At 39.9% G+C, this 20,958-nt stretch overlaps 3 protein-coding genes across 3 annotated transcripts; 2 read left to right on the forward strand and 1 right to left on the reverse strand.

Annotated features, from left to right (window-relative positions):
* The first annotated feature begins 879 nt into the window (after nt 1-879).
* On the forward strand, nt 880-2,333 carry LOC144083794 (coxsackievirus and adenovirus receptor homolog). Its single transcript, XM_077611882.1, has 2 exons — nt 880-918; nt 1,318-2,333. Exon 2 carries the CDS (start codon nt 1,325-1,327, stop codon nt 2,180-2,182), a length of 858 nt encoding a protein of 285 aa, XP_077468008.1. The 5' UTR covers nt 880-918; nt 1,318-1,324; the 3' UTR covers nt 2,183-2,333.
* A 2,379-nt stretch (nt 2,334-4,712) lies between these two features.
* On the reverse strand, nt 4,713-8,881 carry folr (folate receptor). The gene is made up of 5 exons (XM_077612077.1): nt 8,451-8,881; nt 7,286-7,421; nt 6,989-7,177; nt 6,132-6,267; nt 4,713-5,065 (listed from the first exon to the last, which is right to left on the reverse strand). Exons 2-5 carry the CDS (start codon nt 7,415-7,417, stop codon nt 4,794-4,796), a joined length of 729 nt encoding a protein of 242 aa, XP_077468203.1. The 5' UTR covers nt 7,418-7,421; nt 8,451-8,881; the 3' UTR covers nt 4,713-4,793.
* Nucleotides 8,882-9,197: 316 nt separating this feature from the next.
* On the forward strand, nt 9,198-20,122 carry anapc15 (anaphase promoting complex subunit 15). Its single transcript, XM_077612079.1, has 4 exons — nt 9,198-9,555; nt 15,386-15,445; nt 19,338-19,481; nt 19,560-20,122. The coding sequence occupies exons 1-4, from the start codon at nt 9,436-9,438 to the stop codon at nt 19,605-19,607; spliced, it is 372 nt and encodes a 123-aa protein (XP_077468205.1). The 5' UTR covers nt 9,198-9,435; the 3' UTR covers nt 19,608-20,122.
* The last annotated feature ends 836 nt before the right edge of the window (nt 20,123-20,958 follow it).

Raw genomic sequence — 20,958 nt, forward strand, 5'->3', positions numbered from 1 at the left:
TGTCAACTGAGAAAAACTGAAAAAAAATGTATACCAATTTTTAGTCACAAATTATGGGTGTGCGTTGTACTCGAATAAATACAGTAATGTTTTTCTATTTGTCCTGAGTACTACATATTGGTTCTGTATGTAAAATCCAACTCTCATGTTTTATTGGTGTCCAGAAGCAGTCCTGACTAATTTTGCACGCTTGATAGACAACTGTATTTTTCCTGCGAACAGTCAAATGGCATTAAAACATTTTCTTTCTTTTGTTTTTGGTTCATATTACAAAGAAAAGGACTTTGGCTTGTGGCTCAGGTAAATCCAATCTATCGGTTACAGTCCTTTTAAAGTTGTGCTTAAATATAGTATAAATGTTAAGTGTTCTCAGTTTTCACCAAAGATGAAAGTTGGGCATAGTTTGAATTAGTAAATTCCAATCATATAAGGGTAAGAAAGTCAAAATAAGTCTCAGACTCCTGTCTGATAAATGCTGTGGCAAATAGAGTTTGAGTTTAATTTATTTACTAAAGTGTCAGGATCATTACAATACATATTAATATATATATATATATATATATATATATATATATATATATATATATATATATATATACACACACATGTAAATATGTAATAATATAGCCGAAGGCTAATTTCCATCCTTAGTTTCTTATGGAGGTTGGTGTTAAAAATACAAGATAAAATCAATAAGATGAGGGAGAGAAAACAAAGATAAAATACTTTTTTTCTTTACAAAACTAGCGAGAGAGTCTTTATTTATTGCCTCTATGATACTAAGAGGCTCTTTTACCTTTGATCTCTTTGATCTCTTTGATCTTCTGATCATATATAAATTCTGTTTTTTCATTATGAATTTAAACGCCATATACCTAGTTTTAGTTGGAGTGAATCCTTCTCTGCAAAGCTAAGCAGGTAAATAATCCTAACTTTTTTTTAGACAGAATTGCAGTGCTATGTATTTGTCATAATACCCCGAGTCGTGTAGTCTTCCTTTTGTATTTCTTTAAATTGTGTCATGAAAAAATAGTTTCCAAAGTCAAGTATATGTTTTCATTTTATAGCTAAGTATTACTGACTGATAGCTTTTACAATTTTAATAATGCTTACAATTTTAATAATGCTTCATATATGCTATTGATCGCAGAGTTCTTGTGTTTTCCATAATCTTTTTTTCTTACAATTTTAATGAAAAAAAATGCTTATGTCAATTGAACGCTTTTATAAAATATTGTAGACATTGCCAACTAGTCACATTAACTCAGAGAAAATACATGTTATTCATTCCGGTGTGCTTTTGTTTGTACTTGCCAGGGTATACATGGCTATGATGTGGTACCTTCTTTGGCCTTCTGTCCTCCTGGGAGTGATTTGCAACATTGCTCCAGGACGTCCTCTGGATATTAACTTGGAAAAGAACCACTACTACGCCGCTACCGGGTCGGATATCCAGCTGCCCTGTACGTACACCGACACTGTGCACACGCATGAAAACATGGAAGTCCTGTGGAGTATCATACCTGCAGACGGAAAAGAACAGCCCATTATTTGGTTCACTGGAGGCCACTTGTATTCTGATCAGTACAAACCAATGGAGGGCAGGGTCCACTTCAGATCAGGAGATCCCCGAAATGGAGACGCGACGATCAACATCAAAGACGTCCGTCCCTCAGACATGGAGACGTACACGTGTTTTGTGAAGAACCTACCAGGATTGGACCAGAAGAAGATGGACCTGACGATCATGGAGGCACCCAGTCAGCCTCTGTGCAGTTTGGATAAGGGCAACCACCCCACGATGCTCAAATGCAGATCTTTGCGTGGCACCCCACCTTTGAATTACAACTGGGCCAAGACCACTGGAAACAAGGTCTTGCCGACTCAAAGTATTGTGGACCCAATAGCTGGGACCTTGCATTTGGACAATATTGAACGTGAGTGTGGAACCTTTCGCTGCACCGTGGAAAGTATGGTGGCCACCAAACACTGTGACCTTCACATTGACTGTTTGACGGCCCAGGACACAAATGTGAGCAGTCCACTATTGATGACAGCCACTGGAATCTCTGCCATCACAATCACTATCACCATTGTCCTTTTCGCAGTTGTCATTTCTGTAGTCGTCTTCTACAAACGAGGAAAAAAATCAGTGGAGGTTTCTAACACAGTAGTATTATAATTAGACGCATTTTCTTTTGCTTGACAGCGCCAACAACAGTGATGTCACAAGTGTTGAGATTATGTTAGTATGTTGATTTTCTTTACCACAGCAGCATTTGATTGGAATGTGGCTTTGATTGTTCATTTGTGTTGAATCTATTAAACAAGTTCTATAAATCCATCATAGGTCAGCTGTCTTTTGTACACACTTGCAAACTTTGAAAATGACAGAAAACTGAAAGATTGTAATTAAACAAAAAAATTGTTTAAACATTGCCATCTTTGTTCTAACACTTAATGGAAAACCTATTGACTGATTTCAAATAAAGAAAAACTGATCATAATTTATAAAAATAAATTGAATGAAGTTTAATCTCATCTAAAATAAACCCAAACATAGTTTGTTTGGTGATGATTGCACAGTTATTCATCGCAATGTGCCCTGTTATTGGCCGGTGTTAGCATTGTGTCTTGGCCTCGTACTTACAACCCCATGTGTTCGTCTTGAATTGAATTGAATGCTTTTATTGTCATGATGCAAGTATAATTAAATTTTTGTTTTGGGATATTGTAGAGTTTCATGTGCTGGTTAGATCAACTTTGCAAGCTGTGATCCTTTAACAATCATCAAAGAGTACAAAGTAAATACATGACAAAATGTATTATTTACATCACATTCTTAGATATATTACCATCGGTATTATTTGTCACATATTCATCATAATCTGTATGTAGTGTGCACTGAAGAGCATGATGTAATTTAAAAGCTAAATGAGAAATTTGCCAACCATAATGACCCTGGTAAAGAATAACACAGTTGATAAACCATCATGTCAGATACAAAAGGCTCTAGTTCACTTTACTTGCAAATTTAAAATAGTAGACAAACAATTCATGTGAACATTTTGGAATACATTTTATCAAGAGTTATTGACCTTCCTAAGAAAGTAATTGCTTGCAATTGTACATAATTCAAAATTTATCAACTATTCATTCATTTATTCATTTTTTGAACCGTTTATCCTCACAAAGGTCGCAAGGGATGCCGAACTGACTTCGTGACGGAGGGGGGGGGACGCCGTGAATCGGTGGCCAGCCGGTCGCAGGGCATGAGGAGAGGGACAACCATTCGCACTCATACCTAGGGGCAATTTAGAATGTCCAACCAGCCTACCATGCGTGTTTTTGGAATGTGGGAGGAAACTTGAGTGCCCAGCGAAAACATGCAAATTACACTCTGGATGGCCGACCTGGATTTGAACCCAGGACCTCTGAACTGCGAGTCCGACATGCTAAACACTCATCCGCCAGGCATCTGTGTGTATTACGGACTTTGGACTTATAGGTCCTACAGTGCCCAAAGTAGATTTATAGAAGTGGGCAAGTGGTTAGCAGGTCGCCTTCACAGTTCTGAGATTGAAGGTTCAATTCCACGTTCGGACCATCCTGGCTGGAGTTTGCTTGTTCTCCCTGGGCCTGTGTGGACTTTCTCTGGGACCCTCCTACATCCCAAAGACATGCATGGTATGTTGGTTGGACACTCTAAATTAAGCTTGAGTGTAAATGGTTGTCCGTCTTCTTGTGCTTTGCGATTGGTAGGCTACTTCTTATCAAGTTTGTCAAATTTGTAACTCAGTCGACCAATTTGTATCATTTTTGCAATATTCAAAACGCAGGCTACATCAAAGCCCATTTTATATAAACAATGTTTGTTCTTTTCTACTGAATCTGGCTGGGTATGACTTCACTAAATGTCTGCGCAAATCAAATTCCCAGCACATACACACATGAGGCTTAGGAAACTGGAAACCAATAATTAGCCAGAAGAAAAGCTTGCTAACCACTGGGTCTAGATTTAAGAGTTCACGATTCCTTCGATTGCAATTTCTAGTTATTTTATTGCTACAAACACGTGTTTATGTGCTTCTCAATGGGTTTTAAAGATTATCTATTCCCAGAATTATTATACTACAATACAGTATATAATACCATTTATTGTTAAAAACATGTCTGTCTAAGCAAAACGGTATATTTTACGAGGGAATAAGAATCTGTCTTTTTGACCCTTCCATCCAAAGCCAAAAAATAAGTTGTTTTTTTTAAATAATAAATACACAAACTTGGCAGTGCAAAAACGATCTGTCTATCAGTACAGTGATCAAAAAATATAAGCATTTTTATCAATCTTATCAATATAATAGTAACCAGAATGGTAAAATTATCTGCATCATGATGTTGCTAAAATAAATTAATTTAACCTAAGACAATTGGGAACGACTCCAGCTTCTGTTTGACCCTGACACTGATAAGAAGTCTAGTTAAGTAAAAATAATTATGAAGTGTCAAATTATTCCCTCCGCAGCAGCTGTTGTGTACAAATTTTGTTGCTGTTGTTTTGCAAATTTTTGCTCCAAAATTTGAGCGAACCAAGTATCCATGAATTGACCAAATATTACCGTGAATACTTAAATTTTATTTATGGGTTTTCTCACAGATACAAAACACCCCAAATACACAATGCCTAAAAAATACAAGAAAAGAAACACCAATAGGAGAAACAAGATGTGAAATCACCTTTATTAATTTACCCAGAAACAAGAGGTACAGGTAAGGGGAAAGTACTTTATAGTTTAGATCAGCGTAGAAAGAAACGAGGTAAGCAGGAGAAGAAGTGATGCGACTGAAAACGTACCCAGTTGCTGAGCATTGTTAATGTAATACTCAGCTACCTTTGTGTTAGGATTTGCACCATTGAACCACAATTGCATGCATCGCCCTGATGTTTTCGGAAGTGTAGTGTAAAGGTAAGAGTTAGACCAGATTTGTTCACACATGGACTTTGGCGTTGGGTAGACATCGGACCACTTTTTACATTTGCTTCCAACAGGGCATTGGTTGATACCTGAAATGGAGAAATATTTTTTTCGGGGGTGGTTTTCAGCGTTAAAGTGCAAGACAAGACCTTGATCAAGGAAAAAGAATCTTGATTATGAACACACTGAGGCGGGCCGGCGGGTTGAGTGGTTAACACGTCGGCCTCTCAGCTCTGGGGTCCTGGGTTCAAATCCAGGTCGGTCCACCTGTCTGGAGTTTGGATGTTCTCCCGAGGGTTTTCTCCGGGTACACCGGTTTCCTCTCACATTCCAAAAACATGCATGGTAGGCTGATTGGACACTAAATTGTGCCTAGGTGTGAGTGTGAGAGTGGATGGTTGTCCGTCTCCCTGTGCCCTGCGGTCGGCTGGCCACCGATTCAGGGTGTCCCCCACTTCTGGCCCGAAGTCAGCTGGCATAGGCTACAGCACCCCCCGCGACCTTAGTAAGGATAAAGTGGTTCAGAAAATGAATGAATGAAAACACACTGAATTTTTTAAGTGTCACAGTGGAGAAAAAAACATAAATATGAGCCAATACTTCTAATGGCTACTTTAGCCAGTCAGATGCAAGTGTATCTGAATGTTCTGGCTACTCGTCACGTATTGGTCTCCCACTTTTCTTAGCTAACACACAGTAAGTGCAGTCCCTTCAGTATCCTCATATTCCATGACTTTTCATGTGTCTCATTTCATTTTCTGAACCACTTTATCCTCATTACAGTCGCGGGGGGTGCTGGAGCCAATCCCAGCTGTCTCCGGGCCAGAGACGAGGGACACCCTGAATCGGTGGCGAGCCGATCGCAGGCCACAAGGAGACGGACAACCATGCACACTCACACCCATACCTAGGGGCAATTTAGAGTGTCCAATCAGCCTACCATGCATGTTTTTGGAATGTGGGAGGAAACCGGAGTACCCGGATGAAACCCACGCAGGCCTGGGGAGAACATGCGAACTCCACACAGGTGGACGTGACTTGGATTTGAACCCAGGACCCCAGAGCACTGAGGCCAATGCGCTAACCACTCGCGTCACCGGGCCGCCCGACTTTCCATGTAACATGGAAAAAGTTATGCTGGTGATGAGAACACACCTGTACTCCAGTCCCATCCTTTGTGCCAGTTAGATTTGCATGCCATTTCATTTTTGCAGTCCTCCCACCAGCTGTGGCAGTCCTCCATACACAATGGTACATTCAAGATTCGCTCCTTACGCCACTCCTGATCCACCTGCATCCACAAAAAAATAAAAAAAATGAGTAGAGCACAAGTCATAAATGAATGCATATCATTGATCAGATGAAATAGCACACACACGCACACAAATGTACACACACTCACGCACATACGAATCAAAAAAACGTTGTCCCCAAGGTATAAAAAAAAATCAAGTTATGAAACATCAAATGAAATCATCATTCCCTGAAATGTAAATTACCCTTCCTGTAACTGTTTTTTTTTAATTGTCGTGGATGCCTAATTCCCAGGACACTTTTTCATCTTTTTACAGGACCATGGCAAAGCAGCTCCCGGCGGAGTTGAGTTCATGTTGTGCCCTTGAACCTTGTTCATCACTGAGTTGTTTGTTACGTTTTTGAGTGTGCGTAACATAATTTTAACTGTGTTTCTGTGCGTGTCTGCGTACACAACTACGACTCGCAATTCTATTGGAAAATGTCTTTGCATTTCTTATTTATTTTAATGCCTTGATAAATAACGTTCTAATTTTTTTACCTAATTATTGCATAGATTTCCTAACAAATTGGTATACAATTTTGCTAATTTAATGTAAAATATCCCCCAAAAAATCCAAGTTACAAAATCACTAGAAGAAGGACTATTTCATTTCGTAAGTAGAGGTATCACTGTATATAAATGCTGAAGCTGCCTGTGTTTTTTGTCTTGGACAGCCTTCCATTGTGGTCATTGTTGTCAGTGTGGCAGTACCAACCGGTTGTATCCAAGGTCCAAGGTGTGGTGAGCACTCATAGAAACAAGTGTCTTGGATGAAGTGCCTCTTGCACTTGGGGGCCATCCCACCACAGTGATTCCAGTTGAAGTTGTACAGATAGGAGTTATCATTGTGCGCTTCGGAACTTGTATTTGCTGTGCAACATGCATTGTCACGCCACGGCGCACACTAAAAATGAAGTGAAGAACTCAATGAAAACGTTTTACTTTTGATAGCAATTATCAATGAAGACAGAAACAGAATAAGATTTGCTTCGATCACATTCATGTCCATCACCTGCTGGTAAAGTTTTCCCTCAGGACCAGGCTTAACTTTGTGATGTTTGGCATCCATACATATATTGAGCTTGTCCTCAGACAGGCAAGTGCTGGAGAGAGTGAGGAGCAAGACGAAAGCAGCACCCCACATGGCTCTGCAAAAAGTCAATGGGATCACCAATAATAAAACAGCATCTCATCATACACTCTGAGTATCTCAATCCGAGGTTCAGAGCCTCCTGTGTGGAGTTTACATGTTCTCGCTGATGTTGCGTGGGTTTTCACCAGGTAGTCCGCTTTCCTCCCACATCCCAAAAAGATGCATGGTAGACTGGTCAAATGCTCTAAATTGCCACTAGGTATAAGTGTATGCATAAATGGTTGTCTGTCTCCTTGTGTCATGCGATTGGCTGGCCACCAATTCAGGTTGTGAATAGAATGAAAGAAAAACTATGCACTTGGTTTGTCGTTGGTCTTTGAATCCATATCTGTATGTGAACAGGTGTTTACCAAAATTAACTTACATTAAATTGCGTACAATCCTGTGTGAAGGTGTCAATAACATTATACAGAACCAATGTGCATTTTAAATACATCTGTATTTGTATATATTCATATATTTTTCCTTGTTCAATGAAATATACATTTCTTCTAAGACTGGCCTTTTTTCATTTCTTCAAGACTATTGAAGTAATCCAGAAATAATGTAGAGTAATAACAACGCAGAAATACTTTCTCTGCAGTTGTTCGTTGATTTCATAAATGTAACACATTATTGTTTTTATTTATACAAGGCACAAAAGCAAATAAACCCATTGTATGCAGTTTTTGAAAACTTATGAAGACGTTTCCTATTGGTACACCAAGTGGAGATAATGTCAAACGTCAAAACAATATAATATACAATATATTAATACAACACAGCAGTCCTCTTTTGAGCTTTTGGACAAATCTTGATATTCATTCATTAATCACTCTACATCCTCACAAAGTGGACGTGGAAGTCTGGGGAATCATCAAGTCATCCTTATTTGACAATTTAAAAAATCCACTCATAATTTGTCAATTCACACTAATCCAAAATGAATATAGAAATTCCCACCTTATAACAGAAAAAGTGGACTTTAAAGAAAAAACAAACCTAGAGCTGAAGGTAGTTTTCAATAATGAGGGAAATTGTTTACCTTACAGCAGAAGTCTTCAAATTGTTCTGAAATCAAGAAACTATTCGAAAATACACGGCAGTGGCGTTTGTATGAACTGGAACGTGTGCGAGTGTAACTAAAGATTAGAAATGGCACTCTTATGAGAATGATTGTCACAATGAAGATATTTCCAAAGTCTAAAGTCTTCTACAAGTGTGCGGGCAAGGGGAATGATAATGGCGTTTATTACGTCTAGGTAGTTGAGTCTTATCTCAAGGTTTACTCCAAAGCATAAACACAAAATGGCAAGATGACCTGGGAATTACATCAAATATAAGTTAAATGGTAAAAAAAATATGGTCTTTAGAGTTAATAATGACACAAATTAATACTTTTCATTCATTCACTCACTCATTCATTCATTCATTCACTCATTCAGTCATTCATTCACTCATTCACTCATTCATAATTCACTCATTCACTCATTGAAGTGAAAATGTCTCTAAAAGTAGTGTAAAAGTATGGCTTTTTTACCCCACAAGTTTTTGTGTGCTGTTTCTTGAGTTACAGTAATAGTGTCTGAAGTATACATTTTTTGCAGTTGACAAATGAATAAAATTATACTTACCGAATCCGTATGAAAATAGAAAATAGTGTTTCCTTAAAATTCTGTGACTGTACCTTTACGAAACTATAAAACCAAAACATGACTGAAGGTAAAACGTGAACTTTAAAAAGTTATATTTTGGGCCGTTGTTACCACCGGCGGAACGGAACTTTTAAGCAATTCCAACCGGAAATAGTCGGACATTGTTTCGCGAACATTTGTTTTGAATTTTTGAAAACACGGCTCGTAGTAGCAGGTTAATCAGCTGTAACAATTGCATGGTGACGTCTCATGTTATAATGACTTAGTCCTTATTATTTTATTGGTGTTGTCACTTATCCCCAATAGACGAAAAGACGTCGACACACGCGCTAGCGTCAAAGAAAGACGCCGTGTTCGGCGATCCCTAAAGCCGACATGTCCACGCTATTCCCCTCCTTGTTTCCCCGAATCACGGAGTCGTTGTGGTTCAATTTAGACCGACCCTGCGTAGACGAAACGGAACTGCAGCAGCAGGAACAGCAGCATCAAACCTGGGTAGATGATTCTCATTCCCATTGGGCACCATTTTAAATGCAAAGTTTGAGTTAGAGTTTGATTTATGTAATAAGGGACAGCACATAGTTATGAACATATTCTTGTTAATGAACATCTCATCTTATTTTCTGAACCGCTTTATCCTCATTAGGGTCACGGGGGGTGCTGGAGCCTATCCCAGCTGACTCCGGGCTAGAGGCAGGGGACACCCTGAATCGGTGGTCAGCCGATCGCAGGGCACAAGGAGACAAAGGACAACTATGCACACTCACACCCATACCTAGGGGGAATTTAGAGTGTCCAATCAGCCTACTATGCATGTTTTTGGAATGTCAGAGGAAACCGGAGTACCCAGAGGAAACCCACGGAGGAGAACATGCAAACTCCACACAGATGGACATGACCTGGATTTGAACCCAGGACCCCAGAGCTGTGAGGCCGACGCGCTTACCACTCGTTCAACCAGGCCGTGTTAATGAACATATATATATATATATACAGACACTCCTCAACTTACGAACGCAATTGGTTCCGAGCGATTGTTCATAAGTTGAATTTGTTTGTAAGTTGATTTAGTGCTATATTTTGTATTATAATTTATGTTTAAGGCCTATATAAGTATATTGAAGGTTTATATAAGTGCATTTGTATGTTTAAGGCTTGTATAAGTAACACGCATTGGTTTGTACTGAAAAAAAAACATTTAATAAAATGGAGAGAATATGTACAGTACTGTAGAGAGAGAGATAGATTTATGTATTAGAAACTGGCCAAAAGAAGCGACCTAATGACGATTGCACAGTTTTCTTCTTTTTTTCATCATAAATGATGCAGTAGCACTGTATGGCATCATTCAATTGATTTGCAAACTTTGTGCAACGTTCAATATTTGGGTCCTGCTGCTCCATCTTTCTGTTTATAAATGGTACTGAATGTGCAACGCTCACCACTTTCTGACGCGCATCAAGCTTCGTTATTATTGCCACTCATTTCAAATGAAATGGCTTGCCTCTTCATTGCAACTCCCTCAATAGAAGCCTTTAGCTTTTTACCAACCATATTCAATATTGGATGCATGAGATATTTAATGATACAAATGAAAAAGGTTCTTTGCACACTGGAGATACATTCACGCACTTCCGCATTGCAACGAAGAAGGTAGATGCTGGGTGAGCTGAGCTCTCACAGCGCCAGGCGTCGGTATTAGCGGCGGAAAGAAGTACTACTCCGAAAAAGACGCGAAATACAAAATTGGACTTGCGAACATTTTTGGACTTAAACGCAATTTGCAGACATGTTCGTATGTACCGTTGTTCGTAAGTTGAATGTTCGTAAGTAGGGGAGCGTCTGTATATGTAAATATGCAAGATTGAAGCCGAGGGCTAATTTCCATCCCTTGTCTAGGTTAGGGCACTGTTTCCCAACCCTTGTGTTGCAGCACACTGGTGTGCTGTGAGCAGTGATCAGGTGTGCCGTTGGAAATTGCAAGTGTGACATGCTAGAGTGTTTGATTTATTAACGATTGCATGTAAAGAAGGTACAATGAGTTTGGATTGAATGTGTGTATCGGTGTTCGATTGTTGATCCTTGGATCCACATGGCAAGTGTGGGGCATGTTAAAGAAGATAGGTATTCGATTATTGATGTCTTAGCAAATAGCTTGAGGCACGGGAGGTGTGCTGAATCATTACAGTAAAAGTTGGATTGAACTAACAACAACATCTCACTGTTCTGATTATTTCCCCCTGTGTGTCAAGATCAAATGCAGGGTGTAACATTTTGGAGGCACCGCTGGGATTGCTGTTCAGATGTCCAGTGTCCAAGACCTGCTCACTGAATTCTGAGCCAGCTAAATCCCCCCAAACACTACAAACCAGGCAGATGGCAGTGAGAGGAGGTGTTGCTGTTTAAGAAGAACTGGAAGTTGGCGGTTGAGTACTTGTCATCTGAGGCCTACGAGATCATCAGATGGACAGTAAAGACGTGCCAGTTCAGAGTTCACTCCTGTACAGTCAACAGAGCTCCTAGATCGTCAACAAAATGGAACAGTTACTCGAAGAGGTGGTAGGAACATTGAACAACCTGACGGAAAATAACCTACTGGAAATATGTGATTTTCTTAACATATTAAGAAGTGTTAAACGGAAATCGCGTCTGTCATTAGTGGCTCACATTGTAAAGTACCTAGAAAGAGAGGAACTAGAGGAACTGCAGGATGAAGGCATGTCTGAATTGTTGAAACTGAAAGATAAAATATCAGATATGAAGCATGAAGTCAAAATAGATGAAAACGAAAAGCAAGGATCAAGATTGGAAGAGACTCCAATAACTTTGCCCCAGCTACCAGATGCTGCGGACCCTCAAGGGGGTGTGTCTCCCCAGCCCCAGCCAAGCTCATACTGGCGCAAGGACTTCAAAATTGCTGGCCAGATAGGTGAACCAGGCCAAAGGGACAAGCTGACATTCTCCAGCCTTGTTCATCAAATTGAAAATGGACTGAATAGGGGTTACCTAGATGTGGAAATTATTGATGCAGTTATCAGAGCTATCTCCCCCAGTTTGCAGCTACGTAATTATTTGGAAGAGAAACCTAACCTCACTCTTCCCACACTCAAACGCATCCTACGCGCTCATTTTCAGGAAAGGAGTGCTACCGACCTCTATGTGCAGTTAGCTTCACAAGTGCAGCATATCAAAGAGACTCCTCAAAGTTTCTTAATGCGAGTCTTAGTTCTTAGGCAGAAGGTACTGTTTGCATCTCGAGAATCAGAATCAGGAATCCAGTACAACCCAAGTTTAGTCCAGCGTATGTGCTTGCACACGATACTCACTGGTCTCCAGAGTGACAGTGTTAGAGTAGATATGCAGCCTCTCTTGCTGAACTGTAAGACTTCAGATGAGCTTTTGCTAGAGCGGTTAAATGTAGCCTGTGCTAATGAAACAGAAAGGAGAAATAAAAAGAGGTTTAGTACCCCACAGGCAGCGACACATATTAGCAAGGTGCACTTAGAAGAACTACGACCTACCAATTGCCCTGGAGAAGAAAAACCAAAAGTGTCCCGTGAGGCACGAGCGGAGTTGACTGAACTTAAGGCAAGTGTTGCTTCTCTTAAAGATCTCAGTGCAGAGATAGCTCAGATCAGAAAGACACTACAGCAGGCTATGTTTCAGCCTCAGTCCTACCTCCCACCTTCAGTTAGAAGACCAGTTAGGGAGCCCCAGCCACCTTTTGCAAAACAAAATTACTACAGCAAGCCCCCAGCACCCCCCTGGAACACTAGCCGCCCTGCTTATGTCCCAGGAAGGTGTTTTGCTTGTCAGCAGGGAGGGCGAGATGTGAAGTGCACACATTGTTATCGGTGTGGGAGTGGAGAACATTTCCAAGCTGGATGTAAAATCCGAGGAGGCAGACCACTAAAAGAAGAGACTATAGCAGAGCTAACTCAGGAAAGGGAAGGTGTGGTTCGTGTGCTTTGTGGCACACCCAGTCCACTGGCCATCGTCAATCCTCCCAGCATGCAACAGCAGCAGGTGGGAACTCAGCAACACCTGATGGTGGAACCTGCCGATTCAAAGGCAAAGATCAGACGACTTAGACAAGAGCTAGAAGAGAGGAATGAACAACTGCTGGACAACAGACACCAGCAGGAAAACATGGAGGAAGAAATAAAGAGGCTCCAGCAGGAGAATTTGAAGCTGCTCGTAGACGCCCGTGCAGCCCGCGCCTATCGCGATGAACTGGATGCGCTGAGAGAACGCGCAATCAAAGCTGACAAGCTGGAGTTATACAAGGCCAAAGTGGAGAAAGGGAGACAAGGGATGGAGGAGGCGTACACCATTGCCACCGTGAGTGTACGAAAAGCTGCAGAACGAGGTAAAAAGCACTATGACACCAAAGTGAGGAGCTCCGTGCTACAACCAGGAGAGCGCATCCTGATAAAAAACCTGACACCAGAAGGAGGAAAAATTGACAAGAGTATGGAGAGAAATAAACAGCAGCCGGTATCTCATCTTCAAGAGACAGACCAAGACAGTGGTTACGAAGATGACTTTCACTACGAGCCCCTCCAGGTGCTAAATGAGAGAGATGCCCAAGGGATGGAGTCTGAGCACAGGCCACTGTCAGCGAATCGGAGACTCGGAGTGAAGGGCCCTGCTTCCGGACCAGTACAACGAGAAGATGACTATCAGCGGGAGGACCTGTCTGGTGAGGGAACAAATCTGGCTGTTGAAGATCCTCGTGATGATCATTTATCAGAGACCTCTCCGCCAACCACTGTGAATGAACCTGAGGCGTTGACTTATGAACGGCCAAGAAGGGAGAGACATCCACCACGACGAACGACCTATGATCAGCTTGGTGTCCCCTCCTGTTATAGTACTCAGTCACCACATCAGCTGCTACCTCCTTACCCTGCACCAGGAGTGGTTCCTTGGTTAGTACACCTGCAGCCATATTACATTCAACCACCCTTTATGTATGGACTCCAACAGGCTTGAGCCTACAAGGGTGACATGTATTATGCGAACATGGACTGTTACGGACTGTGATTACAGTTTCCATCCAGTGAACGTGGACCGTACGAGTTGTGGATTATATTTGAATTGTGGCCCTTGCCGCCTGGAGTTTTCATGAGTATCAGCTTACAGAAGAGGATGTGAAATGACAAGTTCGCTAGACTGTTCAGAATAACAACCAACAAGGGGAAGATATTTGGAATATACTGATGTCGGGACGACATTTGTTTTTGTGGGGGAGAGTGTGACATACTAGAGTGTTTGATTTATTAGTGTGACATGCTAGAGTGTTTGATTTATTAACGATTGCATGTAAAGAAGGTACAATGAGTTTGGATTGAATGTGTGTATCGGTGTTCGATTGTTGATCCTTGGATCCACATGGCAAGTGTGGGGCATGTTAAAGAAGATAGGTATTCGATTATTGATGTCTTAGCAAATAGCTTGAGGCACGGGAGGTGTGCTGAATCATTACAGTAAAAGTTGGATTGAACTAACAACAACATCTCACTGTTCTGATTATTTCCCCCTGTGTGTCAAGATCAAATGCAGGGTGTAACACAAGAAATCATACAATGTAATATTCAGAGAGAAAAATTAATACGGATAAAATAAAAATAAAATTTGAACTATTACAAGGCTAAAATCCAAATATGATGAATGTTAAATTAAGGGCGGCCCGGTGGGTGAGTAGTTAGCGTGTCGGGTTCACAGTGGGAGACCTGGGTTCAAATCCAGGTCGGTCTGCCTGTGTGGAGTTTGCATGTTCTCCCGGTGTGAGGGTTTTCTCCGGGTACTCTGGTTTGCTCCCATATTCCGAAGACATGCATGGTAGGCTGATTGAACACACTAAATTGCCCCTAGGTATGAGTGTGAGCGTGAATGGTTGTTTGTCTCCTTGTGCCCTCCGATTGATTGGCTGGCCACCAATTCAGGGTGTCCCCCGTCTCTGGCCCGAAGTCATCTGGGATAGGCTCCACCACCCCCCGTGACCCTAATGAGGATAAAGCGGATCAGAAAATGAGATGAGAGGTATCTTTAACAAATATAATGTTAAAAACAGTTTCAGGCCATTTGAGGGATTTGGTCTTAAAAGCAAATACCTCATGTATAATGCGCACCCGAACTTTACCTCAGTTTTTTGTACAAAACTTTGCGCGTTATAGTTGAATAAATACGGTATACACACACGTTTACACACAAGCGTTCAGTTATCTGATTTTTGATGGACTTTCTTAGGATGTATAACCTTTTTGTTCCTTTGTTTGTGTACAATGTGAACAAGTGTGACGGTGTACATTTTTTATTTCAGTTGCAGAGCATTGCTGAGAAGGACAACAATACACTGCCAATTGGGAAAACCATTTTTGAGGTAACAATATTAGCGATATAATTTCTTGGCTGCTGATACCAAATGGCTGTGTATGTAGTATTGCCCGATGATGATATCCTAACAATGACACGTTTATTGAAAACCTTTAAAAGAATAAGGAAAAACAATTTTTAAAAAAGAAATTGATTTTTCATCCCTTCATTAGACCATGACGTAAATTAATTATTTTTTAGCATAGCTTGGTCAGACATTAACAATTTGTGTCTTCCAGTTATGGTTGACAATAAATGAAGTCCTCTAAAACGTGAGACTTAAAATGTTGACTTTTTTTGCATCAAAGCATGATACTCATATCAAGACCACTGTCAGTGACATTATACCATCTTATTTTAGCTTATGTGCTAATTAATTATGCCTGCAGAGGACTTAAATTTGCTACACTGTTTTCCAGTTTCCCTATTTCTAACAAAGTTAACATATTTTTAGACATTTGTGTAAATGTCAGTGTTCATAACATTTCAAATCCTGGTTGTTTTTACCATTAAGTTGTACATTTACCCATCATTTTAAATAAAGGCTCATAATTCGAAAATACAACTATAAATGAGCACATTCCAAAGCATTCAGCAGAATCAAAACTCCTGTGCTAAAAAAGACCCTGTGGGGGCTTTAATGAAGCAATATCAAGTAGCCTTTTCCCAGTAATAATTTGCCTAGCCTATGAGGTTATCATCATCATCATCATCACAAAATTCTAAAGATTTTGAGAATCTGAAATGATGTCTAGGTTTAATGATCAGAGCCAAAAAAGCACACATCCAACAGTGCCAGCTAAAACTATAGTGTAAAAAAGCCATTTCTAAAAAGGAAGTGCAGGCATTTGAATGCCATGTGGAAAACTGTTCTTTGGTCAGACCATTCACAATGAAAAAATGTTCATGCCATGTTATCCAGAGTAAAGTGGACACGGACAAACCAAGTTATGAACATTCACTTTAGAATCCTGCATGTGGCATGGGCAGCTTGTACACCTGGGAAGAGATTTTTCCCCCCAACATGATAATGCGAAACCACACACGAAGTAATTACATCCTGACCGCAGCCCAGATTTTTCAACGATAGAGAACATTAGGTGCGCCATGAAAAGGAATGTGTGACAAAAAAGTCCAAAGACAGTTGAGCAGTTCGAAGCTTGTGTTAGAAAAGAACAGGACAGTTTTCATCTTTCTAAACATAGGAAACATGTCTCCTCAGTCACCAGATGTTTGTAGACTTTTGTGAGAGGAAGAAAGAATTCCTCATAGTGATGAAAATCGTTCATGTGCCTTAAGTTTTATTTGAATTTATATATTTTACCCACAAAAACCCACTGGACCAGTGTCACAAACACTTTTAACACACCAGTGTCTTGCCTCTGAAGCTAGAGTCTGCTTCTTGTTATGGGTTCAAATCAACATACAGACGCTCCCCTACTTACGAACATTCGAGTTACGAACAACGGTACATACGAACATGTCTGCGCATATGGCATTTGTCGAAAGTTTTTCGGAAAGAGATGCTGTAAGTTAGATTTTGTATTGCGCGCCTTTTTCCGAGTAGTGCTTCTTTCCGCCGCTAATACCGACGCCTGGCGCTGTGAGAGCTCACCCAGCATCCACCTTCCTCTGCCCAGTTTGTTGCAGTGCGTAAGTGCGTGAACGTATCTCCAGTGCGCAAAGATTTTTTTTCATTTTTATCATTAAATATCTCGTGCATCCATTATTCAATATGGTTGGTGAAAAGCGAAAGGCTTCTAGTGAGGGTGGTAGTGCAAGGAAGAGGCAAGCCATTTCATTTGAAACGAAAGTGGCAATAATAAAGAAGCTTGATGCGTGTGAGAAAATGTTTAGCGTTGCACGGGCATACAACTTGAATCGTTCGACCGTCGGTAATATGTATACAGTACTGTACTGTGTTCTCTCCATTTTATTAAATGTTTTTTTCAGTACAAACCAATGCAGGTTACTTATACAAGCCTTAAACATACAAATGCACTTATATAAACCTTCAATATACTTATATAGGCCTTAAACATAAATTATAATACAAAATATAGCACTGAAGCAACTTACGAACAAATTCACCTACGAACAATCGCTCGGAACGTAACTCGTTCGTAAGTAGGGAAGCGACTGTATTTTCCCTTGTAATGATACATTTGCTCATTTAAATCTATATATTTTTATGAATAAAATTTACATTTTCTCAGTTCCACATAATTGAATTTACCGTAGTTACTCGCTTATAAGTCAGGTTACGATTTTCAATACTAAAATGAGATATTATTCAGTACAACGCAGAGTGCGCGGAGGGGAGAGAGAGAGAGAACGCGGTCGGAACATAACATAAACATAATTTTAACTTAAATGAATTTAGATTACGATACAGACACTTGAAAATAAGTTTTAATCTTACCTCTCACTAACCTTAATTCTTATTTTGTTTTACTTTTTTTACTTTTCTTCTTCTGGCTTGGCTCTTTTTGCCTCACTTCCACCTTCACTTTTAGCCGGAGTATTTAAAAGGAACCTATCCAGGGTTGATTGCTTTTGTCTCCCCTTCAAAATATTACGAAAATGTCCTCACAATAGGATAACGCACGGCCACTTGCCAACTTGTCCAGGTACTCTTCTCGTACTGGCGATCCAGTTCCGTTACGCCTACACCACTCTAATGTTTTTCGATTATTTCGTGCTTAATATTGATTGTCATCATGCGCCTTTTCTTCGCATTACATTTCATTGCACCTCCTTGCTTTGGACCCATTGTTTTTCCCTTAATTCTGCTCCGAATAACGCAAAAAAAAAAGGAAAAAATGCAACGCACCGCCCAGTGCTCGTAGATATCTTTACACGAGGAAAATGCAGCAAGAAAGACAGTGCACTGATATCATAAGCAGCCTCTCGCGTCTCGGCCGCCTGGCTGTCTTGTATGCTCGTATCTCAAAATTTGTTTTGTATCTATTTTACTCATACAGTGGTACCTCGAGATACGAGCTCAATGCGTTCCGGGACTGAGCTTGTATGTCGATTTACTCGTAACTCAAATGAACGTTTCCCATAGAAATGAACTAAAAACAAATTAATTAGTTCCAACCCTCTGAAAAAACACCAAAAACGGGATATTGGATTGGAAAAACATTTTTATTTGTTCTAATTCCACATCTATTAACAAAGTAACACATAACTAGTGGTTTAATAGTACTAAAATGTGTTTAATAGTACTAAAATCAGACGGATCTCGCGGAGGGGAGAGAGAGAGAGAGACTTTGCACGGCAACGCGCTCGTAACATAACATAAACACATTTAAATGTACTTGGATTACGATGCAGACTCACTCAAAAATAAATGTAATCTCACCTTGCACTAAACTTAATTCTAATTTTGTTTTAAATTTTTATACCTTTGTTCTCCCGGGCTGGCTCTATTTGCCCCGCCTCCACCCTGACTTCCAGATGCAACCTTTCGAGGGTTGTTTGCTTTTGTATTCCCTTCAAAATATTACCAAAATGATGCACAGAAATGTCCTCACAATAGGATAACGCACGACCACTTGCCAACGATAAGTAGTATATTCTCTGCTCGTATTATCGAGCAAGCTCCTCCGCCATTCTGCACTGACTAACGGGGGGAAAAAACACTGCAAAAAAATACACCGCTCCGCCCAGTGCTCGTAGAGACATTACACGAGGAAGTTGCGGGGAGAGAGGCAGTGCCCATGATGTTCTTATGAGCAGCTGTATGCTCGTATATCAAAATTTGTCTTGCATCTCAAGATAGATATTTGCCCAAAATTTTACTTGTATCTCAAATTGCTCTAATGTCAGGGCACTCAGATGTAAGGTATTACTGTATGTGCCTTTCTTTTACCATGTGTATTTCCTGGGTGCAGGGAGGGGGATATGAGGAGGAAGAGGAGGATGATGATGAGGATGAAGAGGACAGTGAGGAGGACTCTGAAGATGAAGAAGATATGCAGGACATGGATGAGATGAATGATTACAATGAGTCACCTGATGATGGCGAGATTAATGAGGTGCTTTCATAGATCATAAATCATTGCACACTTTATAGATGAAAAGGTATACAGTTTTTCTTTGGTTCTATTTGACAGGTGGACATGGAAGGACAAGATCAAGATCAGGACCAATGGATGATTTGACAAAGACTTTGGGGGGCAAAGCTTCTCACCAAAACAGGACTACAAAATCAGCTAGTGGAAATACTATTTGACAGTACCTTTTCCCTTGGGCCATGCAGCCTTCAACCTAGTGATACATTTTTATAGAGGGCACTTCAGCTGACCTTCCCACGCCACTGTTCATCTTTTGGGTCTGATCCCGCCTTAAAATAATGCTGGGCATTACTTATTGTAAAACTTGCTCTTAGTACCAAGTTCCTCACGGGAGATTCTCTTATCATTCTATGCTATTTCAACACATCTGAACAATGACCCTTGATTTATATTCTCATGTGACAGCTGTTACACTTTATGCTTGACCGAACATGTGCTTAAACTCAGTTTTAATACATGTTAGTCATGGTCATCATCTCATAAAACACATATTGCCATGGCATCCATGTACTGTAGATCTTCTTCGGGTTTTTTTCTTGGTACGTGTTTTAATCATTTTAGATGATATGAAAGCCTTTTATTAAACAATATTCTATATTTCATATTGGTTTAGTTTTTTTACCACAAAAAATGGGATTAACACAGCAGTAATTTTGGTAAATATTTAGAATTGTTTTAAGATTCTCTTAGTCTGAAACTCTAAATATATTCTGTTGTAATCAGGGCCAAAGAAGCAAAAATATCGGACTATGAGTAAATTAGCTTACCATTGCTGGGAGCTACGGCGAAGTATATTAGTATCCTAATGAATTTCATTTCTGTAGACGACCTAATATTCAAGCATTTCCTTATTTGTGAAACCGATTTGAGAACAGACTCACAAAATGCTCTGTGCTATGTGAAGTGAACAACAGCTAATTTAGTTACACCGCATCCATGCATATCAAGTACTGTAATAATGACTTAATTATCATACTATGTATTAGTATTTTTTTTCCTCCTACCAATGCTGCAACTTTATTCTCACACTAATGTTACGACATTTCTCATACTATTTGTATGACTTTATACTTGTATTAATACTAAAACTTTAATCTTGTAGTCCATTTTTTTGGCCTACTACTCCATAATAATACTCACCAGCACCCAGTTGGGATTTATTTATTTTCTAATTGCAAAGTTTTACATTACTATAAAAAGCCATTCCAAAGTATGAAACACCATGGGTGAAAATGAATGCCACTTAAAGCCTGGATTGCTCCAAAACATGACTAAAAAAATGCATGCCATCTACCTTTAACTGTCATTCAGTTAAAAAGAATGGTTTACTTGGGACATCTGGAATGCTACCAAATTTTTAAAAACAAAATTGCCTTTTATTTTTAATGCTTTAGTTGAAATTGAATTGATTGTGTCAAATCTACATAATGTATTAAAT

The sequence above is a fragment of the Stigmatopora argus genome, chromosome 10, assembly GCF_051989625.1.
Source record: "Stigmatopora argus isolate UIUO_Sarg chromosome 10, RoL_Sarg_1.0, whole genome shotgun sequence".
NCBI lineage: Eukaryota > Metazoa > Chordata > Actinopteri > Syngnathiformes > Syngnathidae > Stigmatopora > Stigmatopora argus.

What these genes read in the sequence shown, in the direction of transcription:
- anapc15 (XM_077612079.1), top strand. Translation starts at nt 9,436, where the DNA reads ATGTCCACGCTATTCCCCTCCTTGTTTCCCCGAATCACGGAGTCGTTG. An exon ending in AACAGCAGCATCAAACCTGG is followed by an intron (nt 9,556 to 15,385) that starts GTAGATGATTCT and finishes TTTTTATTTCAG; the next exon opens with TTGCAGAGCATTGCTGAGAA. An exon ending in TTGGGAAAACCATTTTTGAG is followed by an intron (nt 15,446 to 19,337) that starts GTAACAATATTA and finishes TCCTGGGTGCAG; the next exon opens with GGAGGGGGATATGAGGAGGA.
- LOC144083794 (XM_077611882.1), top strand. Translation starts at nt 1,325, where the DNA reads ATGGCTATGATGTGGTACCTTCTTTGGCCTTCTGTCCTCCTGGGAGTG.
- folr (XM_077612077.1), bottom strand. Translation starts at nt 7,417, where the DNA reads ATGTGGGGTGCTGCTTTCGTCTTGCTCCTCACTCTCTCCAGCACTTGC. An exon ending in AGGGAAAACTTTACCAGCAG is followed by an intron (nt 7,178 to 7,285) that starts GTGATGGACATG and finishes CTTCATTTTTAG; the next exon opens with TGTGCGCCGTGGCGTGACAA. An exon ending in AGGATGGGACTGGAGTACAG is followed by an intron (nt 5,066 to 6,131) that starts GTGTGTTCTCAT and finishes TCTCCATTTCAG; the next exon opens with GTATCAACCAATGCCCTGTT.